This window comes from Mustela lutreola, chromosome 1, assembly GCF_030435805.1.
Source record: "Mustela lutreola isolate mMusLut2 chromosome 1, mMusLut2.pri, whole genome shotgun sequence".
Taxonomy (NCBI): Eukaryota; Metazoa; Chordata; class Mammalia; order Carnivora; family Mustelidae; genus Mustela; species Mustela lutreola.
The window spans coordinates 63,273,466-63,296,140 of record NC_081290.1 but is presented as its reverse complement, the minus strand read 5'-3'; the positions used below and the strand labels follow the sequence as shown (position 1 = coordinate 63,296,140).

Genomic DNA, 22,675 nt, shown 5'->3' with positions numbered 1-22,675 from the left:
AGAATCCATCAATGATGAATGGAAAAAGAAGATGTACGATACAATGGAATATCATTCAGTCATGAGAAAGAAAGAAATCTTGTCCATTTGTGACAATATGGATGGACCTTGAGGGCATTATGTTCAGTGAGATAAACAGAGGAAAAGAAATACTGCATGATATCACTTATCTATGGAACCTAAAGCCACTGAACTGGTAGAAACAGGGAGTAAAATGATAGTTATCAGGAAAATTGGGGAGATGTTATTTAAGGGCACAAACTTCCAACTAGAAGATGAATAAGTTCTGGAGATCTAAGTACAGCATAGTGGTTACACTCAATACCAAACGCATGCAAGTTGTAAAGAGACTAGATTTTGAAAGTTCTCCCCACAGCAAAGAAATGATAATTATGTGCCATGACAGTCAGGTTAGCTAATGCTAGGTGGTAATTCCACTGCAATATATAAAGGTATCAAATCCATACTTACACTGTAGACTTACACAATGTTATATGTCAATTATATCTCAATAAATTTCTCTAACAAAACACATGCAATAAAGATGTTTAGAAAAGTGGGGGAAAAAACAAATAGCCTTTTCTTTTTAATGGCAAAAGCTTTGCACAGAAACTCCACAAAGGAAGATACGTGACTGGCCGTTAGCACATGAAATAAATGTTGATCATTAGTCGTCATCAGGAAGTATTCATTCAAGTTACACTGAGATTCTACTGAACAACCATGAGAAGAGTGAAAGTGAAAATCTGTTGGTAAGGTGTGAAACGAGAATCTTTTAGGAGTAGTATAAAATGGCACAACCATCTTGGAAAACCTTTGGGCTGTTTTGCACAAAACAACATACACCCAGCTACGATCCAGCAATTCCAATCCTAAATATTTATTTAAGCATATGAGGTCATATGCTTATGAAAAAAAGACAACATAAATTTTTGCAGCAACTTCATGAAAAAAAGAAAAAACAGTAAAAACTAGGAACAGAAAAAATAAGAAACAACAACTAGGAACAGTCCTGGAGTCTGTTGCGATGAAAATAGATTACCAACTGATATAGTAATAGAATGTAATACTATTATCAATGAAAAGGAAAGAACCTGCTGCTAGATGAAACTCAAGAACATTAGGCTCCAAAATTATTATGTGTACAAAATATTCAGAAGCATTACACAAAAGACCGCTTATGTAGGAATCCATTTACATTAGGTTCTAAAATAGGAAGACCTCCTCTATGGAGGAAGTGTGGTTGCGATGAGGATGAGTTTTGACTGGAAAGTCTCAACAGGGGAATTCTGGATGACAGTAATCTTCTATATCTTTGGGGAGGTGCAAATTACACAGATATATGCATTTCTCAAAAGTCAGCAAATGCAAATGTAAGATTTGTGCATTGTACTGTATGTACTCTTTACACCAAGAAAAACTAGATGAATCTTTTTGCTAAAATATTTAAGGGAAGGGTATAGATATTTGCAATTTACTATAAATGAACAAAAGGTAACATGGATTAATAAATAGAAGGATAGGAATTTCACAAAATAAGTTTGATAAAATGTTCATGGTAGAATGTACACGGTGGATATGGATGCTTACTATGACGTTCTTTCAACTTGGCTGTATTTTTGTAAATTTTCCTATTAAAGTGTTAGAAAATATTAACACACATCCAGTCAACCCTGCCCCTTAGGGAGAGGGTACTTTTTGAAGTCTTAATTCAGATCCTCCAAATCCACCCCGTCCACACAAATCTCCTGGGCTTCTCACCGTCAGTGTTCTTTAGACTGGACTTCAGTTATCTGTTTCTTTCTCTGCCTCCTCCATGTATGTAAGAGATCCCCAAAAGGAGGCACCACACCTGGTTCATTTCTGTGACCTCAGAACCTAGAACAGGGCCCAGAACAAATTGATCCACTGTATGAGGGCAGGCAGGTGAGGTAAGCAGGAGCATAGAGGAGCAAATAAAAGAGGGAATAAAAGAAAGGAAGTAACAAACCAAAGCTGGTTGGTTTTATATCAGCCCCTGATTGGTTGGTTTTATATCAGAAGCTGCCAATAACAAGACACAGGGATGAGAAACCACAATGACAAGGGTTCTCTTAGAGCCAGAGCTGGATGGCTTACCAAGAGGAGGAGGGCTATGTAAAATCAGGAGCCTTGCCAAGCCTGGCCCGCCATTTGTCAACAAGGAAAGAGGTCATGAAAGGTGAGATGTTCTGGGAACGTAAGTGTACCTACCTGCCCCAATGCCACACTTTTGCCCAAACAAAGGACTCTTCATGCAAGAACAGTGCATGTCACCTACTTCCAAAAAAGCACATTTGGGGGGCACCTGGACAGTTCAGTCGGTTAAGTGTCTGACTCTTGATTTCACCTCAGGTCATAATCTTAGGATTGCAAGATGAAGCTCTGTATTGGGCTCCACACTCACCAGGGAGTCTGCCTGAGATTTTCTCTCTCCCTCTGCTCCTCCTGCACACACTTATGCTCTCTCTCTCTTTCTCACAAAACAAAAACAAAAACAAACCACACTTGGTAAAAGCCATCCCTACCTGACTTCCTGCTGCCTCAGGGAAAAGTACCAAGCACTGAGGGGTCACTGTCTACCAAGCAGAACTTTGAATTCTGGGCTGTACCACCTCATTTAGGTCTCATGCAGCCTGACATGGAAGACACCAACATGCCCATTTTACATGTGAGCAAACAGAGGCTTGGACCCTACAATGCTGTCATTTGCACCCTGTGTGCCTGACACCCGAGCGTCTGTGCACCCAGAAACCCTTGCTGGCTGATGTCCCAGAGGCAGTAACCATCCCAGGGGAAATTCTTGTTTGCTGGAGGATATGCATAAGGATGAGCTGTTCCGTATCAACACAGACCATGGATGGAGCAGTCAGCCCTACCACACCCATCCCAGATTCAGCTCAATCCCGGTCCAGTGGGGAAGGTTAATGGTGGAGTAGATAGAGAATTTGGTTCAAGGGAAAACCATCACTGACACCCCAGCAGCCTGGCTGGTGGGGGCCAGGCTGGCCATGAAGAAGGCCAATTACTCATTTAAGGTAACTTTTCTTTAATTGTCTTTTTCATTTCAGTACAGTTGACACACAATGTTGCATTAGTTTCTGGTGTACAACATACTGATTCAACAAGGTACCTTCTGAGAAAGGTCTTAATGGGCAGAGGCCAGTGGAGACTCCGAAAGGTTGGGGACAGAAGGAAGGAAAGATTTGTTAAGATTTGAGAGAAAGGGAAGAGCACAGCACTGTAGGGCCTGCATGTGGAAGGGCAGCAGGAATGCCAGGGCCTCCCTCAGTTCCCCAGACTTCTGGGGATTCTGGCAGCTCAGTCCCAGCCACACCTGCCTCACCTTTAAGAAGCACAGGAAAGAAAGGAAGGAGGGGGACCCAGAGGCTGGTCCTGCTCTGGCCAAGGTGAAGGCAGAGAATGCTGAGGGACGGTGTGCTGGGACATGGGGACAGGCTGGGAAGGAGTTGAGAGATGCATCTGGGAACTGGGCTGTGACCCATGTGTCAGTCTGAAGAAGAACCATGTGTCTTCCCCCATCACACAGCACAAACCTCTGACATTCTACCCTATAGTCCCGGCCTGGGGAACTGGTCATCCTCCCTCCTCAGGCATGCCCTGAAACATGAGCTAAGGAAAGGGGGCCCTGGAGGTGGATGAACTCCAGAACAAAAGCAGGAGTGTGGGTTACAAAATGACTTCCAAAGAGGCACTGGTCACATCTAAAGTACAATTTCTGAGAGTCTAGTCTCTCATGGTTCATTTCTCCCTCTGATTTCTTCCCCTTCATTTTTCCTTTTCTTCTCCTAAATGTCCTCCATGTTATTCTTATGCTCCACAAGTAAGTGAAACCATATGGTAAGTGACTATCTCCTCTTGACTTATTTCACTCAGCATAATCTCCTCCAATCCCATCCATGTTGATACAAAAGTTGGGTATTCATCCTTTCTGATGACTGAGTAATACTCCATCGTGTATATGGACCATATCTTCATTATCTGTTCGTCTGCTGAAGGGCATCTCGGCTCTTTCCACAGTTTGGCGACTGTGGCCATTGCTGCTATGAACATTGGAGTATATATGGCCCTTTGTTTCACTACATCTGTATCTTCAGGGAAAAAACCCAGTAGTGCAATTGCTGGGTCATAGGATATCTCTATTTTTCATTTTTTTGAGGAATCTCCACACTGTTTTCCAAAGTGGCTGCACCAACTTTCATTCCCACCAACAGTGTAAGAGGGTTTCCCTTTCTCCACATCCTCTCCAACATTTGTTGCTTCCTGCCTTGTTAACCTTTGCCATTCTAACTGATGTAAGATGGTACCTCAATGTGGTTTTGATTTGAATTTCCCTGATGTCCAATGATGATGAACATTTTTTCATGTGCCTGCTAGCCATTTGTATGTCTTCATTGGAGAAGCGTCTGTTCACACCCCCTGCCCATTTTTTGATGTGATTATCTGTTTTTTGAGTGTTGAATTTGAGTTCTTTATAGATCTTGGATATCAGCCCTTTGTCTGTAGTGTCATTTGCAAATATTTTCTCCCATTCCGTGGGTTGCCTCTTTGTTTTTATGACTGTTTGCTGTGCAGAAGCTTTTGATCTTAACGAAGTCCCAAAGGTTCATTTTCCCTTTTGTTTCCTTTGTCTTTGGAGACATGTCTTGAAAGAAATTGCTGTGGCGGATGTCGAAGAGGTTACTGCCTATATTCTCCTCTAGGATTTTGATAGATTCCTGCCTCATGTTGAGATCTTTTATCCATTTTGAGTTTATCTTTGTGAATGGTGTAAGAGAATGGTCAAGCTTCATTCTTCTATATATAGCTGTCTAATTTCCCCAGCACCATTTATTGAAGAGACTGTTTTTTTTACGTTGTATATTTTTTCCTGCTTTGTCGAAGACTATTTGGCCACAGAGTCGCAGATCCATATCTGGGCTCTCTACCCTGTTTCATTGGTCTTTGTGTCCGTTTTTGTGCCAGTACCATGCTGTCTTGTTGATCACAGCTTTGTAGTAAAGCTTGAAATCAGACAACGTGATGCCCTCAGCTTTGTTTTTCTTTTTCAACATTTCCTTAGCGACTCGAGGTCTCTTCTGGTTCCAAATTTTAGGATTGTTTGTTTCAGCACTTTGAAAAATGCTACTGGTATTTTGATCGGGATGGCATTGCAAGTATAGATTGCTCTGGGCAGCACAGATATTTTAACAATGTTTATTCTTCCGATCCATGAGCATGGAATGTTTTTCCATCTTTTTATGTCTTCAATTTTTTTCATGAGTGTTCTGTATTCCTCAAGTATAGGTCCTTTACCTCTTTGGTTAGGTTTATTCCAAGGTAACTTATGGTTTTAGTGCTATTGTAAATGGAATCAATTCCCTGATTTCTCTTTCTACAGTTACATTGCTAGTGTATAGGAAAGCAACTCACTTCTGTGCACTCAGTTTGTATCCTGCCACATTACTGAATTGCTGTGTGAGTTCTAGTAATTTGGGGGTGGAGTCTTTTGGGTTTCCCACATAAAGGTTCATGTCATCTGCGAAGAGAGAAAAGTTTGACTTCCTTCTTTGCTTATTTGAATACCTTTTATTTCATTTGTTGTCTGAGGTTTTTAGAGGGGAAGGGATTGGGGGAGGGGTGAGCCTAGTGGTAGGTATTAAGGAGGGCATGTATTACATGGAGCACTAGGTGTTGTACATAAACAATGAATCTTGGAACACTGCATCAAAAACTAATGATGTATTTTATAGTGATTAACATAACAATAAAAAATAAAGTACTATTTCTGAATAATCTTTCACTGAGTTAGATTGGGTTCAAAGTGCCCAAAGCAGAGTAAATGAACCTGAAACAGTTTCCTAGGGCTTTATTTGTGCTCTGGCCTCTTGCTAGTAAGTGCTTCCCAAACCCTCCTTCTCCCCACCATGGCTGAAGCTTATATACACTCTTGTCTTTCTTATTGTACCATATGGTAATTGGGAATCTCCAGGGAGACAGAACTAGTGAATAAGAAAGAGACAGGGAGACAGGAAAAGACAGATTTATTTTAAGGAATTGGTTCCACAACTGTGGCTGGCAAGTCTGAATTTGCAGGTCAGGCCAGCAGGCTGGAAACCTAGGGGAGTTGGGGTTGCCACCTGGAGGCAGCATTCCTTTTTCCTTAGGGGACTCAGTCTTTCTCTTACCTTTGACTGATTGGATGAGGCCGACCCCATTATGGTGCGGGTCATCTGCTTTACTCAAAATCTACAGACTTAAATGCTAATCTCATTTAAAAACTACCTTCACAGTCTGGTGTCTGACCAAATATCTGAGTACCGCTGCTTAGCCATAAAACCCATAAGATTAACCATCACACACCATACCACAATTTTATATTTCTCCTACCTGCTTTTTCAAAAAGATGTCTGCCCTCAGGAAGCCACCAGTCCTGTCAGGAACACAATATCTAATGTAGCACATTTCTGTTAAATTAACAAGCAACCCAATTCACTTGATAATACAAATCGTCAATCACTTCAACGTGTCCTTGGCCCCTCACAGGCTATTCACGGCATGGCAGCCAAGGTGACCTTCTATGGACTTCACAAACAGATTATGTTATTCCTGAGGTCAGAACTTCCCAGGGCCTTCCCTTCTCAATCTTTAACATGGCAGACTAGGTCCTATGTGATCTGGTCCTTGTGGACATCACTGACCTCTCCTGCCATTCTCTCCATCTTGAAGCTCCTCAAAAACTACCGACCACCCTCCCTTACAGAGCCTTTGCACTTGTTCTTCCCTACCTAGAATCTGCCTTCCTCCTTCGCTTCTGTTAGGTTTCTGCTCACACAGCATCTTACCACCAAGGGCACCCTGTCACCCTCTTTGTGAGCACTAGCCAGCAGAAATGTCTAGGATAATGGAAATGACCTATAATCTGAGCTCTCTGGTCTAGTAGCCACCAGCCTCATATGGCTACTAAGCACTTAAACTGTAGCTAGTGTGCCTGAGGAACTAAATGTTTATCATCTTCTTTAACGTTAATTAACTTAAATTTAAATATCCACATGTGGTTAGTAGCTCAGCTATGACAGCTCAGCTCTATAAATCAGCAACCTCTTTCTGCCTATGACAGCTCAGCTCTATAAATCAGCAACCTCTTTCTGCCACTACCTCCCAGAACACCATACCCCCCACATTCCTACAGTTTAATGTATTTAATGTACGTATTACTTTGTAATTACCATAAATATACATATTTACCTGTTTGTCATCTCTCTTCTAAATGTAAAGAAAAACACTCAGGTCTACTACTGGATCCAAGTCTAGTGCTTAGCACTGGGTAGGCACTCAGTATTCATGGACTGAATTAAAAAAAGAACTAAAGAAAAGATAAAGGAAGGAAAGAAGGTAGGAAGGATGGGAGGGAGGGAGAAAAGAGAGGGAGAAGGGGAGGAGAAAATGAAAGGAATGGTGGGAACAAAGGAGGGATGGCTGATTCTATGCAACTCCTTAGATCACTATCTCAGTCTAACTCTATGAATTGTGAATGGTCTAATTAAGAGTGTGGGATTGTTAAAACAGCAGATGCCTGGTCATCAGTCCTTGGTTCAAATCCCAGCTGGGACACTTCCTGCCTGTGTGGCCATGGGTGGACCACTCCATCCTTTGGAGTCACCAAGTCTAAGTATTTCTGTCTAGGCTCTTTCACTTCTATAACAGAAATAATATTTACTTGAGGATATAAGGATATCTGACCTTCAGTATGTAACCAAAGCAAATATTGCCAAAGGAGATTTCTGAGTAAGTGGGAACAGACAGGCTCGGCGAGGGGGCTCCTTCTTATTCTCTAAAAGTCCTTGCCTTCTTTTCATTGTTTCCAAGAGCCTGTCACTGGAAACAGTTGAGGATTACAAATAAGTACTTTCCACAAACCAAGCTCCCAACAACAACACACACACACAAAAAAAAAAAAAAAAAAAAAAAAGCCCAAGACAGTTGGATTCACTGTGGAATTTTACCAAAATGTTTTACCAGACATTTCAGGAAGAATTAATACCAATTTTCTCAAATACTTCCCAAAAACTGAAGAGGAGGGAACACGTCCACTTATGTTACAGGCCCGGAAGGACCATGTTAACAAAGCCAGGCAGAGAAAGACACAAGAAAACAAACTACAGGCCAATCTATCTGGTGAATATGGATGCAAAACTCCTCAGCAAACTACTAGCAAATCGAATCAATAGCACTTTAGGGGATTACACACCTTAAGCAAATGCAACTTATCCCTGGGGCATAAGGATGGTTCAACATATGGAAATCAATTTATGTGATATCCCACAGTAACAAAATAAAAGATAAAATCACATGATCATCTGAACAGAGGCCGAAAAAGCACTTGACAAAAGAACACTTTCATGATAAAAATCCTCAAGGAAGTAAGAATAGAAGGGAATTACCTCAATACAAGAGAGGTCATACATGAAAAGCCTGCAATTAACATTATAGTGAAAAACTGAGTTTCCTTTAAGATCAGGAATGAGGCAAGGATACCCGCTATCCCTACTTCTATTCAACATAGTACTGGAAGTCCAAGCCAGAGTATTTAGTTGCAGCTGATATAATCTAATGTATAAAAAATCCTAAAGATGCCACGGGGTGGGGGGGGGGCGTTGAATGAATGAATTCAGTAAAGTTGCAGGATACAAAATCAATACACAAAAATCAGCTGTGTCTCCATAGTCTAATAATGAATTATCTGAAAATGACATTAGAGAAACAGTCCTATTTATAATAGCATCAAAAAGAATAAATACTTAGGAATAAATTTAACTAAGAAAGTAAAAGACTGATATATAGAAAATAACAGAACCTTGATAAAAGAAATTAAGACACAAACAAAAGGAAAGGCATCCATTTCATGGATTGGAAGACTTACTATTATCAAAATGTCCATAATACCCAAAGCAATTTACAGAGTCAATGCAATCCCCATCAAAATCCCAATGGCATTTTTTTACAGAAATAGAAAAAATTATAAATCATATGGAACCATGAAAGATCACCAACACCTGAATCAGTCTTGGGCAAGAGCAAAGTTGGTTAACACCACACATAGCTGATTTCAAATTATATTACAAAGTTACAGTCATCAGAACAACAAATGGTGCTGGCATAAAGACAGACATAGAGACCAATGGAACAAAATAAAGATCCCAGAAAAAAAAAATCCATGCATATATGGTCCACTGATCTTTAACCAAGGTACCAAGAATATAGAGTGGGTAAATGCAGTCTCTCCACAAATGGTGCTGGAAAACTGGATATCCAAATGCAGACAAATGACCTTGAACCCTTATCTCACAACACACACAAAAGTCAACTCAAAATGAGTTAAAGGTTTAAATGTTAAGACTTAAAACTATAAACCTCCTAGAAGGAAACATTAAAAAAAAAAAAAAAAAAAAAAGCTTCATGACATTGGTCTTAGCAATGATTGCATAGGTATGATATCAAAAACACAGTAACAAAAATAAACAAGTACACCAAACTAAAAAGCTTCTTGGACAGCAAAGAAAATAGTCAACAGAATATAAAGACAACCTACAGCATGGGAGAAAACATTCAGAGGCCAGATATCTGATAAGGGGTTCATCTCCAAATATGTAATGAGCCCCTCCAATTTAATAGTTTAAAAAAAATTTAAAAAGAATCTGATTTTAAGGTGGGCTACAGACTTGAATAGGTGTTTCTCCAAACAAGATGTACAAATGGCTCACATGTATGTTAAAACATGCTGAGTAGGACTAATCATCAGGGAAATGCAAATCAAAATCACAGCGAGTGGGCACCTGGGTGGCACAGTCGGTTAAGCTTCTGACTCTTGGTTTTGGCTTGGGTCCTGATCTCAGGGTCATGGGATTGAGCCCCGTATCTGACTTCATGCTTGGTGCAGCATCTGCTTGGGATTCTCTCTCTCTTTCCCTTTGCCCCTCCCATCATGACCTCTCTCAAATACATAAATAAATCTTAAGGAAAAAAAAACATACAATAAGATAATCACCTCACACCTGTCAGGATGGCTACTATCAAAAAACAAAACAACAACAACAACAAAACAAAAGACAACAAATATTGGCAAGGATATAGAGAAATTAGAGCCCTTGCACACTCTCTGTTTCTATGGGAATGTAATGGATAATATAAAATGCTTCTATGGTGGGAATGTAACATGGCATAGCCACAATGGAAAACAGCATGGCAGTCCCTCAAAAAATTAAAATGAGAGCTGCCATATGACTCAGCAACATCATTTCCAGATGTTTATCCAATATAATTGAAATCAGATTTGAGAAGAGATAATTGTACTCCTATATTCATTGTAGCATTAGTCACAATAGCCAAGATTTGGTAACAATGTAAATGGCCATCAACAACGGACAACTGAATTTTAAAAATGTGGTATATAGGTACAATGAAATATGATTCAGCATTTAAAAGAGAAAGAAATTTTACAATACAAATTCTGTAATACAACACAGATGAATCTTGAGGAAGCCATGCTAAGTGAAATAAGCCAGTAATGGAAAGACAAATACTGCCTGCTTCTACATATACAAAGTATCTTAAAAGTCATAAGTATCAAAGTCCTAGAATCAAAGAAAGGAATGGTAGTCATGGGGTACTGAGGAGCTGGGGAAATGGGAAGTTACTAACCAAGGGGCATAAAGTTCCGGCTATGTAAGATATTGGATAAACTCTAGAGTTCTGCTGTTCAACATTGTACTCATAGTCAACAATAATATATGGCACACTTAAAAATTTGTTATGAGGGTAGATCTCATGTCAAGGATTCTTTCCACAATAAAAATTCTTTATAAAATGCCTACACTGCAGGAAAGAGTTGATGTTGGACGTCTCCTAAATCTGTGGCTTTTGTTTTCCACTTTCCTCATTTAGATCCTCAAGGAAGAAACAGCATAAGCAATCTTGAAATAATTACCATTGTAATCCACCTAACCCTGGGCTGCTGTGGTAACCTAATTTGCAAAATGAAATTATAGTGGATCCAAAGGAAACTATTCAGACTTTCTTTCACATTTCAAATTTGGCAAACTGAAATCTTTCTGTCAAACAGGAAATTCCCAGTGCCCGGCAACCAACATAGAAACAGACACAGACACGCACATGTACATGACCCTAGGGGTTGGGACTTTTATATTTTGTTAATAAAATTTTTAAAAATCCATCATCCTTACCTTTCCAAAACTCCCTTTGCCAATGGCCCGCAGAATCTGAAAATGGTCAAAGTTGACTGCAAAAGAAAATGAGGGAAAGAAACAAATCAGATTTGCCAAACCTTGCACTGGTTCTTGGAAGTTCTCCCTATGTACCTACCCGTGTATTCCAAATGGCTTCTGGCTTCAATTTCATTCCATCTGCCATGGCAGCACTCCACCACTGAATGGATACTTCTCAGCACATTTTGTGCCCCATCCCCAACACCTCCCCAGTGGTTATATCGGATGAGAGACATCTTTTGGGCCCAGGGGAAGGGATCACAGAGAAAAATCTGGATACTTGAGTTACCAAATTCTTGCGCTTGCTGTTGTTCCCTTTGCCAGGATGACTTTCCCCTACCTCTTATCTTACATGCTCAGATCTTACACACTCAGCACACCTGTCTCAGGGTCCAAGGTGTTAATCTGTCTCCTTTATGGTATCTGAACTTTCAAATGCACTAACCATATCATGGGTCTTTCCTGCTTGGATGTCTGTCTAGCCCGGGCATGGTGAGCCACTGGAGAGCGGCGATGCGGATCCCTCCGTCTCATCCTGGCAGTGCCCTGGCTCATGCCTCCCCTTCCTCAGAGGTCTCCCCATTCTTGCTATTTCTACTGCCTTACTCTGGTCTGGTTTCCGCCCCCAACCCTACAGGGCAGCAGACCAACAAGTCATGGCCATGCTACTATATCCAATGGACACCTTTCTGTTCTCCTTGCACTTGGTCGCTCGTCCTTTTTAAGCACCTGCTTGGCTTCTATGGAGGCCAGTTCATGCTTCAGCTCATGCTTCGTGCGCATTCAGCTTCATCCTTCCAACCACTAAATACTGAATTCTGTCAAGCCTCCATCTACCACCTTCCTTTTCCCGCTGGCTCCAAAGGCTTCCAACAGCACCTAACCGCCAATGACTCTCCAAGGAACCTCTTCTCTAGCCTCCAGCCTTTATGTACTGATTGACGCCTGCCTCACAACAACTCTTAAAAGATTCAAAGCCACCTCAAACCCAACAGGTCAAGGGGAGCATAGGAGGAGTACTTCATCATGCATTTGACCTCATGCACTCAAAGTCTAGAAACTCATCTGACACCCCTCTCTCACCCAACCCCTTAGCTATCCCTTTATCAGGTTAGGTGCACTGTACCTCTTGGCTCTCTCTACAATCTGTCCACCAGTAGCCACTCTGTGGTCCATCCTCTCTGTACTCCATCCTCTCTTGACCTTCCCATCCCAGAAAATGTGCTTATTGTAGGCAACCCACCTTGCTCAGCCTCTGCTCCCACCCCTTCAATCCTCCCTCATTGTTTTCTGGGAAATGAGCAAATTCTTATACAATCAGACCACTATCACTTCTACTGCACCCCCCACCATGCTTCCCACACCCATTGAGCTCCAGATGCACAAGCTTCTTTCTTGTGCCTAGAACAGTCATTCTCCACCCCTTTAACGCTCTTCTCCTGGTTGTACAGTCACTAACTCTGCTCCCTCTTCACCCTTTTGCATCCAGAAAAAACTGCTCTCAGCCTCCAGATGAGTCTGCCTCCCACTACACTCTCCCAGGGCTGTGGGACCCTCCTACAAAACACACTGTTCTGTATTATTGTACATGGATTTGATTTAAATCTGTTTTTCCCCACTAGACGCTAAGCTCCCTGAAGTCAAAGGACATGTCTGCTTGTCCCCCGCGTCCCCAGCACCTAGCACAGTGTCAGCACACGGTGATGATTCAACAGCAATTTGCCACTAAAGGGCCAACTGAAAGCAGTTCCCCACATTCACAGTGCCAAGCACAATTGCCGGTCCATAATGAGTGTTCGGTAAATATTTTTTAATTAGATTGAATTACAGCCAGTTCCCAATAACTAGGAGAGGCATGTCATTTATAAAAGATGAAGTGAATTGATTAGTTCACTACATTATGGGGGCGAGGATGTGGGGAAGTGAACGAACACAATTAGTTGCCTCTGTATTAAACGTACGAGCAGGAGGACAATTATGTTGAATTGCGTCCCTACAGACTGAAGTCAGAATCCAAGGTGCCATCGAATGCCTGACGTGCTTAGAATAGAGAGACAACATTCATGGGTAACTTAGCAAAACCTGGGTTCCTTTACCTACTTTGCTTTCCTTGGTGTAGAACCTTCCAGGAAAAGAAATTCTGGGCTTTCACTTCTTGCCCACTCACCAAAAGTCAAAGAAGAGAAAAACACGGCATCTAGACTGCATTTGCCATGTGCCCAGCAGTGAGCTAAGAAATTATGAAGATTGTCTCGCAAGTCCCAATGCCCCCAAGGGCTTGCCAGCTGTCCCCCACTCAGCGCAAACATCTCTGCTTCCCCAAAGTCTCACTGGAGCATCAGGATGCCATTCCTCTGGGCTGTGGTTTCCCGGGCCTGGAAAGCCATTCCCCAATACCCCAGCTCCTGCCTGGCCTAGGACACGTGGCTCCCATGCTCTCTCAGGAAGCCTTTCCCCACTCCCAATGCATCTCATTCTCCTTCATGCCGTCTCTGGACTTCCTGTAGACATCTGGCCACCGAACAGGAGAACCCAGCCTGAGTCAGACTGCTTAGGTCCACAAGCCAGCCCTGCCACAGCCTTGGATGAGTCACTGAGCCTCTGTGTGCCTCACTTCCCCGACCTGTAAAGTGGGAGCATCGGTGACTACCTTCTACAGAAGTATAGAGTAGTGCCTGACATGGCGTCCTCCAAAAAAGCCCTCGCGGTTGTGCAGGGGGCGAGGAGCAATCCTTCCTCCCATCTGGTTTCTTCTAAGAGGCCTATTTCCCTGGACACCCATGGCCTCTTGCCCCATCAAAGGTGGTATGAGCCGGACAAGGAATCACAAAGTGTATTTCTGCTTGTTCTGTTATCTCTCTGCAAACTGTCTTCAGGGAGCAAGATTTTCCTCTGACCCTTTTTCCCAGAAGCTTCTTAGGGCCAGCCGCATGTGCAGGGTACTGTGCAGCTCAGAGCTGCCATGAAGAGTGGGGGAGTCTGGCTAATTCTGGGCTTCAGCATCAGGGAGTCCTTGCTGGTACCCTCCTGGGCCACACACCTCAAACCCAGGTAAGGCATGGTTCTCCACTGCCCGCCCCCACCCCCTGTCTTGTCTCTTAACTGGAGAGGGGTATTAATTACCCAGCCGACTGGCAAATGCCAAAACCCATTATCATTTTTTTAAAGATTTTATTTATTTATTTGTTTGTTTGTTTATTTATTTATTTAACAGAGAGAGAGAGAGAGAGAGAGAGAGAGAATATAAGCAGGGGGAGTAGGAGAGGGAGAAGCAGGCCTCCCGCCAAGGAGGGAACACAATGCAGGGCTCCATCCCAGGACCCTGGGACCATGACCCGAGCTGAAGGCAGATCCTTAACGACTGAGCCACCCAGGCACCCCAAAACCTATTATTATTTTAATAGTTAGTATTATAATGCTCTAAGTAGTCTCTCTCATCCTTATCCCCTACAAAAATGTGTCCTCCTTGTGGGCTTCTTACACAATATATGAGACAAATAGGTACTCATTTAATGTTTATTTGCTTATTGGACTAGATTGGATTTAAATGACTTTGAGCATATGGCCTGTGTTTTCCATTTATTTGGCATCTCCCTGAGGCCTGGTATACTGATACTTACATAAATAATGCCTACATGAGCACACTTTGAATAAGTGAAGGGTTTACAGTTAGCTGGTAAGCATTTGAAATGGCTTCAGTGAGCATGCCAAGCCAAAGACAGGTCTAGAAGTTACACTGTCACATAAGGTTGTTGGTCCAGAGCAAGAGGCCTTGGCTGGGGGACATGAAGGGTTAACCAGTGAGTTTCTTAGGGTGACTACCTTATCGTGGTTTGCCTGGGACCTACCTTGTCTTATCACTGACAGTGATGCAGTCCTGGGCAAACCAGGACAGTTGGTCACCCGCAGGTTTCTAAAATCATTAACCTGGCCCACTGGGAGAAGTCACACTCACTCCTCCAGGAGGAGGGTAAGGTACACTTGGGGATGGCAAGGTACACTCTTTAAACAGACACTGTTCAGACCACAAGACACAGAGTAAGCTGACAAGGGTGACACTGACAATTTTGCTGTGAAGGTAGAAACAAGGGGGCACACTTGCCAGTGACTTCACCCACACAAGACAGCAGTGGCATCCGCCTGGAGGACTGTCACAGGAACAAGGAAATGACACACGGGCCATTAAATAACTGGTTGCTTGCCCCGCTGGGCTCAAGTCTCTCTGCTTCTCTAATTAAGAAAGCTCAGCTCTGTTTAGGGACCCATGTAACCAGCCCCAGGTAATGAGTCACAACTGGTCTAATCCAGTGGTATTCATCCCTGGAGGCTTCTTAAGACAGATCAAGGCCCCACCCCTTAGTTTCTGCAGAGGGACCAGAGAATTTGCATCCCTAATAAGTTCCTGGTGATACTGACAGTCAGGGGCAAATTGTACATCCCACTTTCCCAGACATCTGTGCTGCTGGCAGTGATCCTGCACCCAGACCTAGTCAATGAGAGCAGAGGATTATGGGGGTATTTCTGGGAAAGCATTTTTTTTTCCTGATGAAAAGGGATATTTATAGGTAGAGTGGCTCTTCGACCCTCCTGCCTCTTCCTACAATAGATATGGATACGATGTCTGGAGCTATAGCAGCCATCTTGTGACTATGAGGCAAGATAGGTGCAGAGAAACCACTCCCTGTTGTCAAGCCTCTGAAGCTATGCCAGGAACCACCTACCTCTGGACTTATATTATCAAAAAAAAAAAAAAATCTTATTTGTTCAAACCACTGGGGCTCAAGCTTACTATTACTAGAAGCCAGAGGCATTCCTATCTGACACACACAAACCCAGCCACACAGAGATTTAGTAAACGCCAACTATTTTATGTTTGGATTTCCAGCCTCATCAAAATTTTACTAAAAGGAAGAAGAAGAAACGTGTCTGGGGTATAAACGTAGGGGCCAGGCTACCCGGATATGAAGACTGACTCCATTACTGACCGGCTGGGTGACCTTGGGGAAATCACTTAACCTCTCCGTGCCTGCCTCTTCACTTACAAAATGGGTGTACTCAAATGTTTACCTACGGTGGTTGTGCACATGCAGTAAATTCATACAGGTAAAATATTTAGAACAGTGCTGGCCCTGAAGTTAAGGCTACAAAGAGTAGATATTACCATCCTGAGTATTCTGCATGAGAGGCTTGTCCCCATTTTTCACCTCCATGACACAACAGTAGTCTCATTAAATCATGACCAAACATCACAGGGTGACACAGCTAAAGCTGTATTAGTGCCCATTACTTATTGATGGTGATTATCACACTGGGGAAATCTGGTTGTTCTGCCATTCAAGCCTGTGGGCTCTTCTCATTTCCATCAGACTAATTATTTCTAAGGCAATTCATAGCATTCTTTCAATGTGCTATCTTCAGGAAGCAGTGTACTCAGAGGCAAGTGTGAATTTTCAAGAGAACTAATTACTCCTTCAAACAATCTCTAATGGAAGGTAGCCCCCAATCGAAATCCCATAAGAATATATGCATTTAAGCATTGTGGGCACCAGGCAAAGAAAGCAAGCCAATGCCCCCTTTCTCACCTCTCTGAAAAGCTAAACCGGGGAGTTCCTTCCTTATAACTCCCCTGCCACACACACAGATTGCACACAGGCCGTCCGTCGCCCGTGTGGGAAACTTCACCCAAAAATCCCAATATCATTTCAAAAATTTCAAGATCTGCCCAAATTGGCCCTATGATGTCCCTTGACAAAAGGCAGTAGTCTTATGATTCACCACAGTCCGTACCAGCCCAGCTCCCTGCATCTGTCTTTCTTGCCTAATCCTGTAAGCACTTGAGGTTTTGGCCATGGGATGGCAGTAGGAAGAGACTGAACAGATGGGGGAGATGGAAAGGGTCAGAGGTGGAAGGGAAGGTTTGGGGTTCGCCTTGGCTAGCTTTAAGCCCAGCTTCACCATTTTGGTCAGTGTGGACCTGAACAAATAAATTCACTTTCCTAAGCCTTGATTTTCCTATCAGTAAAATGGGGATAGTGATGCCTACCTCCCCAAGTCAGGGTCAGAGCCATGGGCAACAACCAAGCAAAAGGCTGACTCAGCAAACAGAAGCCACTCAGAGAGTATCAGTCCAAATCCTTGAGTGACCCTAAGAGTATTGATCCAAACCCCTGCTTCAGCCTGGCCACTTAGCAACTTAGAATCTCGATTTGTGCCTCCTTAAAAAGGGGTAACACTCATCTGGTTGGATTTTTCTTAGAATGACACTATTCTGTAATTAGTGCATAATGGCCGTGATCATTTGGCTTTGGTTTTGCCTGTCATCAGCACATAGGTAAGGGGGGTATTCGGGTGACTCCTTGAGGATGGAGCTGAGCCCTGTGCCTCCTCGAATCCCAGGTACCTGGCAGGTAACACAGTACACACTCACGAGACACCCGAGAACACGCATGAGTGAACTGGATAATGAGGTGGGAAAACAGAAAGGGGACTCCTCAGGGACTGGGAACTGCGGTCACCTTCTTCACAGGAATTACTGACCTCCACACACATAGGAGGGGTAAGCCGGCTGCAGCAGGCATCCCGAAGTATTTACTGGGTGAAAAAATTAAGACCTACGGAGGGGACGCATACTTATTGAATGCATGTCTGCTGCATGCCTAGCCGTGTCCCAGGTCCTGGGGACCAGCAGTGAACAGAAGACAAAATGACCTTCCATCCATGGAGATGACCTTCTGGGACCCAAGTCAAATAACCCACCAATCCCTAACTCAGTGGTACATTCTATGAAGAAAAATAAATCCATGTGTATTTGTTTTCTCGTGTTGCTATAACAAATCATCACAGACGAAGTGGCCGAAATACAAATTCATCATCTCACAGTTCTGGAGGTCGGAAGTCCGACACAGCTCTCACTCAGCTGTGACCCCTAGGGGCTCAGCAAGGCGGAGGTCCTTCTGAAGCTCTAGGGAATCACTGGTTCCTTGGCTTCTCCAGCTTCTAGAAGCTGCATTCCTTGGCCGGAAGTCCCACATCACTCCAACCTGTGCTTCCAGGGCCACGTCTCCTTCTCTGACCCCCCCACCCCCTTCTTTCCTCATAAGGATGCTTGTGATTTCAACAGGCCAACATGGATAATCCGAGATCATCTCCCCTCCTCAGGGTCCTTACTTTAATCACACCTTCAAAGCCCCTTTCGCCCTGTAATGTACTATATACATAGGTTCCAGGATGGAGATGTGGACATCTCTGGGGACCATTATTCTGCCAACTCCCCCCACCCAGGTAGAGGACTAGACAGTGACTATGTTGGGAGAGAAGCTGCTATTTTAGACAGGATAGCCAGGGCAGGGCTTTCTAAGAAGAGGGCTATTGAGCAGATCTGAGAAAAAGGTGAAAGAACACTCCACGAAGATATCCAGGGGATGGTTACAGGAGGCAGAGGGAAAAGCAAGTGTAAAGGCCCGAGTCAGGAATGTGCATGATAGTCCGGAGGCACAGCAGGCAGGCCAGGCTGGCCTGAGTGCAGCTTGGGGAGAAAAGAAAGAGGGGGAGCTGGTCACCCAGGGCTAGGGTAAGGGCTTTGGGAGGTTTTCGAAACACGATGCAACAGTATTAGAGGGCTTAGAGTAGGGGGAAGAAAACTGGTCTGGAGATGTTTGTTTAAGCTGCTTGGAAAGATCCAAATTTAGATGTGAACTCAGGGGGTCAAAAATGCCACACCCTGGATGTGGGATCCCAGCAGTTATGTCAGACCTGCTAAAAGCAAGTTCATCTGAGAGATGCACTGGGTACAGAGGATTTCTAAGGCAGTAAGAATACCCTGTAGGAGGCTCTGATGGTGGATACCTGTCATACATTCATCCAAGCCCACCAGACGCTCTACACCAAGAGGGAACCCTACTATAAACTGGGCTCTCTGGGAGCCAATGTGTCCATGTGGGCTCATCTGCTGTCAAAAGGCACCACTCCATGGGGGTGTGGATGACAGGAACACCTGCATGTGTGGAAGCAGGAAGCATGCGAGAAATGTCTGTACTGCCCCTTCAATTTTGCTGTGGACCTTGAACTTTCTTTTTTTTTTTTTTTAAGTCTACTAAAACAAACAAATAAAAAAAAAAAAACAAAAAACCAGATGGAGTGATCAGCCAGCAACCCAGGGAAGGAAGAAGCAAGCAAGCAAGTGTGCAGAGGTGTTGGTCCAGCCTGTCCATATGTGGAACAGGGGCAGGGACATTCTCAACACTAGACTTGGGTCTGTTCTCACGTCTCCTGTGTCTATGATATGCCCGTCCTAATGGGAACAGGGAGGTCGGAGGTGGCAGGCTCTGCTCACCAAAAGCTCACAGCCCATCAGGGACCCAGCCAGGTCCTGCAGACTCTGATCCAGGTGCTGGAGCAGTAGAAGGGCTAGGCACCAAGTCCCAGGCGGGTGCACTCCATGCTGCTGGGAAAGCCCAGAAAAGTTTTCAAAAGCCCAAGACCCTGAGTGTGGGTTGGAGGAATTATAAGACTTCTCCAGGGAGGTAAGGAGCAGTAGGGATTTCAGGAAAGGCTCCAAGAAAACAGGAACTCAAGGGCATGAATCAGCAGGATGAGCTCCCTGCAACAGCAGGACCTGGGTGCAAGTGGAAAAAAATGAGTAGGGGGATTCATGCATTAGATCACTGGACCTGTCCTCAGGGCAGGGATGCATCAGGCCTCAGCAGGGGTGGGAAAAGGATTACTCCAAAGGGATCATCTCCCCTTTGCAGACAGTCACCCTCACTCATCCCTGGTTCCTCTGCCCTCAAGTGCAGGTCTCAGCCATGGTTACACCCGGGACCCATATTCAGGTGAAGACATGGATGAAGCCCCTGGCCAGCGTCCAATCTGGCTGCCATGGCCACAGCTGGGCCAGTTGTTCTTACAGACTTATCGTGCGCTCCTGCTTATACCCCTAGCACAGAGTAGACAACAGTGATCGCTAAAGTGAGCTGCAACCATTTCTTTTAGCCTCATTAAAAACTGTTTTGTTTTCTCATTGATAAATGTGTTTCATAAAGCCCAAAAGCCTTTTTTTTCTCTCACTCTGCACTGTTATCAGCATAAACACTGTATCTATAACCATTTAGGAAATCACATGCCTAATTCATATAGGAAAATATTATACGGCAATAATCTCAGGACAGAAGCTAATTTGGATGCTGGTGGAAATGTGGAATCTGTGATAAGGAAAGTGTCAAACGTGTCTGAGAGAGGAGAATAAGAACTAGGCTAACTGTTCCTCGAAAGCAATGCTACCTCACACCATTAGCTGCCTCCAGTCCTGTGGGTCAGTTTGCTGTGGCCGCCATAACAAAGAGCCACCAACGGGGTGGGGGTTTTAAACAACAGAAATTCACTCTCTCACAGGTCTGAAGACCAGAAGTCTGAAATCAAGGTGCTGATAGGGCTGTGCTCCCTCCAAATGCTCTAGAGCAAGATTCTTCCTCGCCTCCTGCAGCTTCCAGAACCTGTTGGCAATCCTTCTTGGTTCTGGCTGTCTTAGTTCAGTCTCGGGCTCTGCTGATCCATGGCCCTCTCCCCACTCTGCCTGTCTCCATCTTTCTTCTCCTCTTCCAACAAGGACCATAGCCATTAAAGTAAGGCCTCATGCAGTATGACTTCATCTTAACTCATTACATCTGCAAAGATCCAACTTCCAAATATGGTCACATTCTGAGGTTCCAGGGGGACATGGATTTTGGAAGGATGCTATTCACCCCAGTGCAGCCAGAAGAGCTCCTCACCCAGAGAAGAGGTTCAATAAATGATGGCTGGCTGGCTGGTTGGCTGACCAAACAAGTGAGCCCACATTCATGCATACCTATATGAACACACCTGTATCTTTCTGAGTTATAGAAACAAAAATATATTTTGGAAATATTGTGTCATTGGCTTTTTATCCTGGTGGGGTAGAATCAAAGCTAACCAGTTCTGGGTGAGGCAGGCTTTGGTCACTTCTCAAACTGACTCCCAGCTGTGCAGCCTTGTGAAAAAGAGATGCAACTAAATTATCTGTAAGGGCCAAGCCTGCTCTCAATGCGAGGCTTCCAAGAGGAGCTTGCAAATACTTAAAGAGTGACCCTTTTTCATATAGGCAAAGTTATCCATTCCTGATCTTTTTAGGGAAAGAACAGTATAGGATTAGGGGTCTAATTCGTGGTTTAGAGTCTACTGGTATTTTTCAACTCACCTACTGATCAGCAGAATGGGGAGGAGGGGATAACTGATGTCACAAAAATGTCTGTTACCTTTGCTTTTGCACAGATGACAGTATTGCAAATCCACAGCCCAATGCCGAGATGAAGGTGCTCTGGACACTGGTTCTGCCTATTTGCTTTATTCACCAGGAATGCTGAAAGGAACTTAGCCAGACAGGAGAAATAAAGGAGCCAGTATTTGGACTCAGATAATTATGTTTTGATTTATCTTTTCATTAAACATAAGCAAACATTCTCCATTGGCATTTATTTGAGGTCCTGGAAATTTTAAAGGTCCTCAGTGTTTATGCTGGGTATTCACCAGACCAAGACTTGACACTTACAACTCCTGGAACCAAATCTTTAATGGCGAAGTTGGCCTGGGGGGAGGGTCTGTTAGGGTGCAGGTCCAGGGCAGCTCCCAGAAAGCAGGAGCAGAGGGAGGAGATGGGGATGTAATAGACTGACAACATTAATTGCCCCAATTTTCCACCCCTCCCTGTACCCAAGTCCTCTGCAAGGTGACCTTCTGGCTTACAAGGTCAAGCACACTTCCGTACCCACTGATTTCCCCATTCAGCCATAGGATGTGGATTGATTCAGCCAGTGGGATAATATTGGGTTTGGTTCAAGCCGAGGCTTGACAAAGTACTTGTATATATCTGCTTCCCCCTTGCTTATCTACCTCCACCAAAGGAACATGGCAGACGACTTTCTGGACAGTGACATACTGGCAATGCCTGCAGCCCAATACCCAGGTGAAGAAGCCATCCCAGAGTGACAGCCAGCCAATCCCCAGACAACTGAGAGAGAGACTAGCTGAGACCAACAGAGCCAACCTACAGAGGAGAAGGATGCCACTGGTTTGGGAGCAGTTTGCTCTATGACATTACTGACAGTGAAGTCAAAAGGGGGAAAAGAAAAAAGACAAGAAGGGAGGGTGGGGTATTTTAGCCATGGATAGCTAAAACAGTCTTGAGAAAAAACAATCAAGCAGGAGGACTCACTGTATCCAATATTAAGAGCTACTACATAGCTACAAAAATCAAGACTGAGTGACATAGAAAGAAGGATAGACAGATGCATAAATGGGACAGAACAGAGACTCCAGAAATAGATCCACATAATATGCCCAACTGATTTTTGACAAAA

At 43.8% G+C, this 22,675-nt stretch overlaps 1 protein-coding gene across 4 annotated transcripts in view; it reads right to left on the bottom strand.

The window, feature by feature from the left end:
• The window catches only part of STK32B (serine/threonine kinase 32B), a 413,422-nt gene that overhangs the window by 292,638 nt on the left and 98,109 nt on the right, over nt 1–22,675 (bottom strand). For 3 of the 4 annotated variants that reach the window (XM_059165449.1, XM_059165457.1, XM_059165476.1), the window contains exon 2: nt 11,262–11,317. The exons of the other annotated variant lie outside the window; for it this stretch is intronic. In XM_059165449.1, coding sequence (XP_059021432.1) covers nt 11,262–11,317 — 56 coding nt within the window. The remainder of the gene's footprint in view (nt 1–11,261; nt 11,318–22,675) is intronic. 4 annotated transcript variants of the gene reach the window in all.